We start from the raw sequence: 10,619 nt of genomic DNA on the forward strand, positions 1-10,619 counted from the left end.
AGGGAACTAAGTAAAAGAATAGCCCCCAACTTCCAGTTCTCTATTATCTTCAACTTCATCTGACAAGGAATGAGTTTGGCCTCAATAATGGACCTTGATGGGATCCTAGAGAGGAGAGGTGAGCACCTGAAGAACATCAAGTTTGGGCAGGGGACAACTTCTGTAGAACATGATTCAACTTGGTGGACAAGATGAGGTATTCTCTACAGCAGTCTTCCTCTGCCCCAACCTGATGTCCACCCAATCTGCTGAACTTCAGATTTTAAAGGCCTTGAGGAATTATGGGAGTTGAAGTCCAACACACCAGGAATAGCAGGTTATTCTAGGAGAGGTAAATAGCTTTAATTCTATGCAGCCACTGCACCTGTCTGAATTGTGTGAAACATTGTGTTTTAGAAGGTGTTGGGCTAGAAGCACAGAAACCTGAGATCTGGTTCTTTCTTGGTCACTGGAGGACTTTGGGTCAGTTGTTCCTTCTGTGTGCAAGAGCCAGAATAGGGTAGTGGGGAAAGTAAGGAGTGGGGCAAGCCAAGACCTCATCTACAGAAATTCCTTGGGGGACTTTGGCCCGCGTGCATATTCTACTGACCTCACCTAGCTGTTCCTGTTGTGGAGGAGAAAGGAGCGCATCCGTGCTTTTGAAATCCCTGGAGAAAGGTGGGGCATTAATTTATTAAATGAAATAAAATAAACTTCCGATGTTAAAAATTCGGGCATCTCCTAGATGTCCTAGATTTGCACTGAATTTTTTTTATCATCGCTTTTCTCTGATCTGTGTTAAAGATAAAATCTCAGTAAGGGTTTTCACACCTACCTCTAAAATATCAGAATGACTGATACCAGAATGAATGATACGGGAAAGGGTCTCTTCTTGCTAGGTTAATTTGACCACTGCATCCGTTTCAGCTGAATGGGGGAAAAGTGGTGGTGGCGGAAGAGGAGGAGCGGAAAAAAAGAATGAAGTGGGAACTGTATTCAGTTCATATCTGTCACCTAGAAACTCTTTTTTTTTCTTTGAAAAATGGATAAATGCAGTAGATGATAGATAGATAGATAGATAGATAGATAGATAGATAGATAGATAGATAGATAGAGATGATAGATAGAGATAGATGAGAGATAGATGATAGAGATAGATAGATAGACAGTTGATAGAGATAGATAGATAGATAGATAGATAGATAGATAGATAGATAGATAGATAGATAGATAGATGATAGAAATGATAAGTAGATAATGATTGATAGATATGATAGATAGAGATGATAGAGATAGATGATAGAGATAGATGATAGATAGATGATAGAGATAGATAGATAGTAGATAGATAGATAGATAGATAGATAGATAGATAGATAGATAGATAGATAGATAGATAGATAGATAGATAGATATAGATGATAATAATGATGTAGAAGATATAGAGATGATAGATAGATGATAGATAGATAGAGATAGATGATAGAGATAGATAGATAGATAGATAGATAGATAGATAGATAGATAGATAGATAATGATATAGATAGATAGATAGATAGATAGATGATAGATGATAGATAGATAGATAGATAGATAGATAGATAGATAGATAGATAGATAGATAGAGATAGATAGATAGATGATAGATAGATAGATAGATAGATAGATAGATAGATAGATAGATAGATGATAGATATGATAAGTAGATAGATAGATGATTGATAGATATGATAGATAGAGATGATAGAGATAGATAGATAGATGATAGAGATAGATAGATAGATAGATAGATGATAAATAGAGATGATAGAGATAGATAGAGATAGATGATAGAGATAGATAGATAGATAGATAGATAGATAGATAGAGATAGAGAGTGAGATGATAGATAGATAGATAGATAGATAGATAGATAGATAGATAGATAGATAGATAGATAGATAGATAGATAGATGATAGATAGATAGATAGAGATAGATGATTGATAGATAGATAGATAGATAGATAGAAGACAGACAGAAGACAGACAGACAGACAGACAGACAGACAGACAGACAGACAGACAGAGATAGATAGATAGATAGATAGATAGATAGATAGATAGATAGATAGATAGATAGATAGATAGATAGATAGATAGATAGATGATAGATGATAGAGATGATGGAGATGATAGATAGATAGATAGATAGATAGATAGATAGATAGATAGATAGATAGATAGATAGATAGATAGATGATAGATAGATAGATAGATAGAGATGATAGATAGATAGATAGATAGATAGATAGATAGATAGATAGATAGATAGATAGATAGATAGATGATAGATAGATATAGATAGATAGATGATAGATGATAGATAGATGATAGAGATGATGGAGATGATAGCTAGATAGATAGATAGATGATAGAGATGATGGAGATGATAGATAGATAGATAGATAGATAGATAGATAGATAGATAGATAGATATAGATAGATGATAGATAGATATGATAGATAGATATGATAGAGATAGATGATAGATATATAGATGATAGAGATAGATAGAGAGTTGATAGAGATGATAGATAGATAGATAGATAGATAGATAGATAGATAGATAGATAGATAGATGGACAGCATGAACAATTAATCAGTGGAAAGGTTTGCCTCTGGAAGTTGTGGATGCTCCATCGCTGGAGGTTTTCAAGAAGAGATGGACAACTATTTATCCAGAATGGTATAGGATCTCCTGTCAAGTAGAGGGTTGGACTGGAAGACCTCCAAGGTCCCTATCAACTCTGTTATTCTGCTACGCTTTCAATGGCAGTAATATTTCCTGGATATCATCCTCCAGAGGCCATTCTGAGCACAACAGTGGGATCACCTCGACCTTTCCAATCTATCTCTCCATTGTACCTGCCAGATCTCCATTCCAGTTCCCAAAAGTTTGCCAACTGAGAAACGGGGACAGACCCTGGAGGACAGCTGTGCAGGACAGCTGGAGGCAGACTCCTTCTGCACTGAAGAACTGCATTGTTGCTCTTGGTTAGGTAACTTTTGGACATGGTTTTGTGCTCTTTCAAAAGCGTTGTTTTGAAAAGCCTGAATTCAACAGCTGCTGGGGACTTTTGTGTGTTGTGGCAGGATGCTGAATCACCACACCACACCATACTACATTACCTCCCTGTGCCTCAGTCACCTGTTTTGGAAGTTGAACAACAGTTCCTTGCCTGGGGAGATGGATTGGCACTGTGGGGGACTTTGATCTTGCATCACTGTGCTTCCGTAATGCTTGCCATCTCTTCGTCAGACTACTTTTGAATTGTTCTCTCTGGCCAATTCATTTCTCAATGTGAATCCTCAACCAGACAACCACAGTCCAAGCCTGGAAAGGACCATACAAGGGAGGCACATTTTCTTATTACAAGAAAAGATGGGAATTATTCTGAACATATATCTCTATTAGGTTAAGAGACTTTACAACCAGAAATAGAGGCATATATCCAAGTATATAGACCAGAGGTCTCCAAACTTGGCAACTTTAAGACTTGTGGACTTTAACTCCCAGAATACCTCAGCCAGCTTTGCTTTGTCCACAAGTCTTAAAGTTGCCAAGTTTGGGGACCCCTGATATAGACACAGACATAGCGTGATACACACAGAGAGAGAGACACAGATGTTAGCATTCAAAGCCAGGTCAACACTTTCGGGCATATAGCAAAAACACCTTGATTTATAGACCACCCCATAGTGCTTTACGGGACTCTCTGGGCAGTTTACAATGTCAGTATATTGCCCCCTACACTACGGGTCCTCATTTTATCAACCTTGAAAGGATGGAAGGCTGAGTCAACCTTGAGCTGGTCAAGATCAAACTCCAGGTTGTGAGCAGAATTTGCCTGCAATACAGTTTGTTTGCAATACTCGTTCTATCCACTGGATTACCAGAAGGGGCATTGGTACTTACCTGATACGCCCTTTCTCGTCGAGCTGCGTAGAGCATCCAGAGTGAGAGGTGCTCCAGTCTCTGCACTCACAGGCTGAGCTTTAATTGAGGAATGCTCCTCCCCATCCATGTGACTCCCTCGTAGCATTCCCCAGTTTTACAAAGACGAGAAGACAAACAACTATCATCTCATCCTAACTATTGCCATAAACATTAACTCCTTGACTCATTGATTCATTGGCTGAAACAGGATTCCCCACCAGATGGCTAAATTAGGGTGGGGCTGGATGCTCTACGCAACTCGACAAGAAAGGGCGTATCAGGTAAGTACCAACACCCCTTCTCCATCGAGCTGCTGCGAGCATCCAGAGTGGGACATACCAAAGCATGGCTTGTCCTACGGGAGGGACTCCGTCTAGGTCAGAATCTCCTCTGGTTCTCGGACAACTTGTTGTAAGACTCGCCTGCCAAAGGACGCTTCTGCTGAGGCAAACACATCGATCTTGAAATGACGAATGAAGGGTGACAGGGACGACCAGGTGGCCACTCGACAGATGTCATTAATCGATGCCTGAGTAGCCCAAGCTGCTGAGGTAACCGCACTCCTTGTGGAATGTGTGGTTATTCCGCTGGGAACAGGAAGTGCCTGAACCAAGTAGGTCTTGGAGATTGTTGTTCTGATCCAACGGCCTATAGTTGACGGAGATACTTTGAAACCCAGCGTCTTAGGTTGAAATGAAAGGAATAATGATTCCGACCTCCTGAAAGGCTGAGTGCGGCTGATATAAACATGTAGCGCACGCCTGACACCCAGAGTATGCCACTGTCGTTCCCTCTCTCGAGAGGGTCTGGGGCAAAAGTTAGGAGAATGAGTTCTGCGATCTGTGAAAGGCTGAGTTAACCTTGGGCAGAAAGGGTCTGGTCGTAGGACCACCCGATCAGTGTGAAAAATGCAGAGGTCCTTTCTGATGGACAGAGCTGCGATTTCAGATATCCGACGAGCAGATGTGACTGCCACCAGGGAATTGGAGAGATGTCTCCCTTATAGGTTCAAAAGGAAGATTAGTAAGTGACAAGAGGACCTTATTAAGATCCCAGGTTGGGTATCAGTGTACCACTGGAGGATGCAAATTGGTAGCTCCTCTAAGGAACGCTCGGATACGAGGATGGTGTGAAAGCGAACCAATATTGCCACAGGAGATGACGGTTGATAAGGCTGCAACCTGTCGTCTCAAGGTGTTAGGGACTAACCCCTTATCTAGTCCCTCTTGCATGAAGGCTAATATTTGCGTAATAGATGGGGAGAGTGGATCAATATGTGACTTGTGGCACCATCTGCAAAAGATGTTCCATGTGGCATTATATATACGGGTGGTTGAGGACCGTCTTGCTGCCAGAATGGTATCGATAACTTGGTTGGCACACCCTTCTTTCCTTAAACGGTCCTGCTCAACCTCCAGATGGCTAGCTGAAGCCACTGCGGGTTCGGGTGCAGGAGGGGTCCCTGGGATAACGAGACTCTGTCCGGTGGGGTCCTCCAGGGGAGGGCCACTGACAGGTTGCGCAGGTCCGCAAACCATGGTCTCCTTGGCCAGTATGGGGTAACCAGAAGGAGTTCCGCCCTCTCATGAATCAGCTTTTGGATCACTCTGGGGATCACGGAAGTGGGGGAAATGCATATAGAAGCCCTGTGGGCCAAGGACAGCATAGGGCGTTGTGGTTCTCTGCCCCCTGAGCAGGGTACCTCGAGAAGAATCTCGGGAGCTGGGCATTGAGCGGTAATGCGAATAGATCCACTAGTGGTTGGCCAAAGATTACTGAGGCTTCCCTGAACAGGGAGGGGTGCAGGCACCACTCTGACTGTTCTACAGTGGCCCTGCTCAACCAGTCTGCCTGAATGTTTGAGGCCCCTGAGATGGGATCTGCCCTGATGGATAAGAGGTTGGTTTCCACCCAGTGACGGAGACGCTCGGCCTCCCTCATGAGCCGAATGGAATGTGTGCGCCCCTGTCTGTTGATGTGCACCTTGGCTGTGATGTTGTCTGTCAGAGTGAGGACGTGGCGTCCACGTACCTGGGGGAGAAAGCTGCGTAGGGCCAGGTATACGGCGTGAAGCTCCAGCCAGTTTATGCTGCACCGTCGCTCGGCTGCTGACCATGTGCCCTGAGCTGAGAGCGAGTGGAGATGAGCGCCCCATCCAGATAGGCTGGCGTCTGTGGTGAGGGTGACTCGCTGGGGCTCCTTGAACTAATGCCCACTGTTGACGGCAGGTTAGGTCCACCAGAGGAGGGACGCAAGGACCTTTGGAGGTACCTTCACCACGGTCTTTGAGTTGCTTCTTCCTGATCGCAGATATGGAAGTAGGAACCACTGAAGGGATCTGGTATGCAAACGGGCCCAGGGAACAACGGAAATGCATGAAACCAATTTTCCAAGCAATTTTGATAAATCCAGTAATGCCACCTCTTTTGCTCGCCTGATCTCCCTGACCGATTTCTGGATGCTGAGAAATCTTTCGGGAGATAGGAAGACCCTTCCCTTAACCGAATCAATCACTGTCCCCAGGTGTGCTATTCAGGTAGATGGGGATAACTGGCTCTTTTCCCAATTAACGAGAAACCCGTGTGCCTGGACAGCAGAGAGGGTGGTTCTGGAGTCCCCTTCTGCTTGGCGTTTGGAAGGGGACAGAATAAGGATGCCATCCAGATAACTGTGAATACGGATGGGGAAATCTCTAAGGTGAGCCGCCAGAGCCGCAAGGCCTTGGTAAAGGTCCTCGGGGCCGAGGCCAGACCAAAGGGAAGGGCCACATATTGAAAGTGTTGACTGTTACAGCAAAATCACAGAAATTTGAAACAGGAGGGTCAAATAGCGATGTGCTGGTATGCCTCAGAGAGGTCGATGGAAGTGAGCCAGACTTCCTTCTTGGTACCCTGAAGAATAGACTGTAGCGTGTGCATCTTAAATTTATGCCGGATAATGTATCGGTTGAGCCCTTTCAAATCTAAAATGGGCCTCCACCCTCCGGAGTGTTTAGGAACGATGAAGAGGTGAGAGTAAAACCCTCTTCCCTGTTGTGAGGGTGGGCCGGGCTGTAACGCCCTGATTTCAACGAGATGTTTGATAGCGGCATCTATTAGGCCACGTTTGGTGTGATCTTTGGAAAGAGGGGATGTCCTGAAATGCTTGGGGGGAGGGGACTGAAAATCAAGAGAGAGACCGAATCTGATGGTGACCCTAACCCAGGCATCCGATGTAGAGGATTTCCATTGGTCGGCAAAGTGTTTGAGGCATCCGCCAATGGAATGAGGAGTGAGGGACTTATCTGGGGCACCAAAAAGGTTTACTACCTGCGCCCCAAAAGGGTCTCTTGTAGTTGGCACCCCTTCTGTTCCTATCATCGGAATCGGTTCGATCCTGGGGTTGGACCTGTTAGGGATAACATTGTTTTACCCTAACTGTTTTGGGTAAAGATAATAAAATGATGAATCATGGTTTGTCAGATAAAGTGTATGTGACTTTAAGCTAAAGGAATGTAATTAAGGGTGCAGCTGTAAAGTACTATATAAGCAGCAAGGCACTCTCTGGCTCTTACTGGCTGGCTTATTGAAGACTGCATTCTTGCTGGATCGGGAGGAGAAGAAGTGTTGGATTACTTTGAAGATATTTCTCAATGGAGAGAAGATAAGTTTTGGACAGATTTATTATATGTGTACTGACACTGGCTATTCGACACGGACTTTGCAATTAGAGTATCCTCGACAAGACTTGACTGAATTTGGTATATGACTAATGGACTGTTTATAATGACTATGCTATAATTCTTAAATGGAATAAACAATATTTTTGATAGCACAAGCGTATCTGTATTTTTACTGCGTGTTAACTAGAAAACTTATCTCACACATTTACCTGTCTTCCTATCTGACTTCGCTGCACATTCTGTTTAGTTTGTTTTCCTTAACACCCGTTGGGGAATCCAGGCTTAACAGGACCGACCGAAAGGGCGGGGCTCTCTGAAACCTGGGAGCGAAAGGTGTCTGATAGGAGGTTCGAAAGGATCCCCTCCGGAAGGGCTGGGATACTCTGCCTTCAGATCTGCGAAAGAGAGACGGAAGAAATTTTTTCTTATTTCGGCTTTCCATTAATAAAGGGTCAAGGGCCAGGCCAAAGAGTTTGCCTCCCGAGATGGGAGCAGAAGCCAATTTAACTTTGTTTTTGACGTCTGCTTGCCAATGTTTGAGCCAGAGCGGACGCCGGGCTATAACCTGGGATGAGATAGCCCTGGTGGAAAACTTAATGGCATGGAAGGTAGCATCAGCTGAGAATTCTGCTGCTGCTGTAAGCTTGGCAATGTCCTGGTGTGCCCTGGTATTGGATGGGGAGACATGCTGCTTTAACTGATGGAGCCATCTAATGGAGGATCGTGTAAAGAAGGACGCAGCCATGGCTGCTCGAATGGCCCAAGCATCAGATTGATGCACCTGGTGTAACGCCATCTCGGCCCGTTTGTCCTCTGGCTTTAGGGCTTCCAAGGCATCGCTTGGGGTAGAGGATGATGCTAACCCCACTATGGGTTCGTCAACCTCAGGAGTCTCTAATAGGGTGGAAAACTCCGCATCGAGATTAAAAAATCTCCTATCCTGACTGGAGGGGGTGGGAGGCACCCCTATTGAGGCCAATTGTTTCGCTACCATGTCAGAAAAAATGGGTGGAGTAGGAATCACTTCAGCCTCCACAACCGGTTGTCTGAAGATGGAATCATCTGGATCACCAGAGGTTGCTGGGGAAGTATCAGAGGGTGACTGTGCCACCAGACCAGAAATATTTTTTGCCTTAAACAATAAGGACTTGAACAGGTGGGGTTTGAACAAGCCCACGAAGGTGGGCTGGTCAGGGATAATACCCTCGTCCTCCGACATTTCTCCTTCCATTGGTTCCACCTCTGAAGGAGGTTCAGAGTAGTGTACGGACCCCACATCAAAATCCTCCTCTTCCCTGAAGTGTTCCAGGCCTGTTTCCTCTTCCTCCTCCTCCTCCCCTTCTGGAAAGGGAATATCCCCCTGGGGAAGTACCTGACCCTGGTGAGGTTCCGGTCTGGGGAGAGATCTGCCAGAAACGGATTCGATATCAGCAACCATCGTTGGTAAACCTGGCCTGGTCATCTGCTGGAGACCTTCCACGATTCCTTGGCGGATAGCCAGCTGCATCCATTCTCTTATCTTGTCTGGAATCAGGTCTGCAGAAGGTTCTTCTTGCTGTAGGCCCGCAGCTGTCGGAGTAAAGGTAGCCTCAGGTGTCTGGGTGGCTGGTGTGACAGCGGTTTGATGGCTCTGGGCGGGTGAGCTGCGCCTGGGGGGAGAAAACTGGTCTGGAGGAGTGGGGGGTTGAGTTGAGGTAGATGGGGTGGGAAGAGTAGGCACTGGGGGTACAGAACCTGAGCCCCTTGATCGTTTATCAAATTCTTTCTCTAGCGCCTTGTGGCGTCTTAATGCATCTCTCTGAGAGGCCTTGGATGTTTCCTTGGCCTGCCTGTGCAAATGGTATGTCTTTGATTTGGCCTTCAAGGAAGGTCCACTGGGGTTGTCCTCTGCCATAATAAAAGAACAAAGGTAAGGTATGATAATAATCAAAAGAGGCGGTTGGCTTGCCTAGGAGTTCGACCTACAACAAGGCCGGATGTCCTACAGTTGGTCCACATCCCCCTTTTGGAATTTTTTTTACTAATTTCTTTCTTTCTTTCTTTCTTTCTTTATTTTTTTAAATAATAAAAAAATGAGTGTACTATAATAATTATTTCCAGTTGAACAGAAAAAACACTTAAGAGGTTATAGAAAACAAGCCAAATTAGCCAAATGAACGCTGAGGCCAAAAAGAAAAGGAAAAAAGGTGGACCTCCTGCAGTTGCCTCCCAGCCAAAATGGGTGGTACTAGTGCTGCCTCTTACTTCGCCTCTGAGCAGGCTGCGGGATAGCCAACAAGTCACAACAGTAGGCAATAGGGCTAGGAACCACAATGCCTAAGCGCTCAAGGGGTCTCTAAACAGGCCTCCGGTCCTGCTTTGGGCCTCCAAACAGTCACCGCAGCTAAATTAGTTGCAAACAAAATGGTGGCTGGCCACGAGGCAATGCTCAAAATGGCGGCCGATAACCGGTGCGAAGCTCAGAAGCGGAAAATAGCCTCCTCAAGAAAAAAAAACAGCTGAAAACGAAGCGGAACAAGGGGCAGAGAGGAGGAATCACTCTCCTCTTAAACAAGGCGTTCATGGGGGGAAGGAGCAACAGAGCGTGAAAAAAATGCACAATAAACGAGCCGCTGCTTGCGAGCAGAACGGCTTGAAGACAACGGCAGGGAGAATGTTAGAGGAGGGGGGGCACGAAGGTGCTGCTCTACCCCCATTTCTTCCGCCTGAGGGGTGAAAAAACGCTCCTCTTACAGTGAGCTGGACAACCCAGTTGTGCAGGGACCAAGAATTAAACAGAAATTTCAAACCTGAGATTAATTTGCTAATCATCCTGAATCGGCCAAGGAGCTTTGCTAGATGCTGTCTGTCTCTTGCGAGGCTGAGCTAAAACTGGGGAACGCTATGAGGGAGTCACATGGACGGGGAGGAGCGTTCCTCAATTAAAGCTCAGCCTGTGAGTGCAGAGACTGGAGCACCTCCCACTCTGGATGCTCGCAGCAGCTCGATGGAGAATAAATTA

The 10,619-nt window shown here is 45.3% G+C and overlaps 1 protein-coding gene across 1 annotated transcript; it reads right to left on the bottom strand.

The window, feature by feature from the left end:
- Positions 1 to 6,941: 6,941 nt before the first annotated feature.
- LOC148131625 (uncharacterized) lies at positions 6,942 to 9,512 on the bottom strand. Its single transcript, XM_087953977.1, has 2 exons — positions 7,911 to 9,512; positions 6,942 to 7,344 (listed from the first exon to the last, which is right to left on the bottom strand). Exons 1-2 carry the CDS (start codon positions 9,510 to 9,512, stop codon positions 7,237 to 7,239), a joined length of 1,710 nt encoding a protein of 569 aa, XP_087810103.1. The 3' UTR covers positions 6,942 to 7,236.
- Between the last annotated feature and the right edge of the window lie 1,107 nt (positions 9,513 to 10,619).

This window comes from Notechis scutatus, chromosome 2 (genome assembly GCF_049901735.1).
Source record: "Notechis scutatus isolate UNSWTSFEM ecotype Mainland chromosome 2, rNotScu1.2, whole genome shotgun sequence".
In the NCBI taxonomy this organism is placed as follows: Eukaryota; Metazoa; Chordata; class Lepidosauria; order Squamata; family Elapidae; genus Notechis; species Notechis scutatus.

What these genes read in the sequence shown, in the direction of transcription:
- LOC148131625 (XM_087953977.1), bottom strand. Translation starts at nt 9,512, where the DNA reads ATGGCAGAGGACAACCCCAGTGGACCTTCCTTGAAGGCCAAATCAAAG. An exon ending in GAGCCCCGCCCTTTCGGTCG is followed by an intron (nt 7,345 to 7,910) that starts GTCCTGTTAAGC and finishes TATCCCTAACAG; the next exon opens with GTCCAACCCCAGGATCGAAC.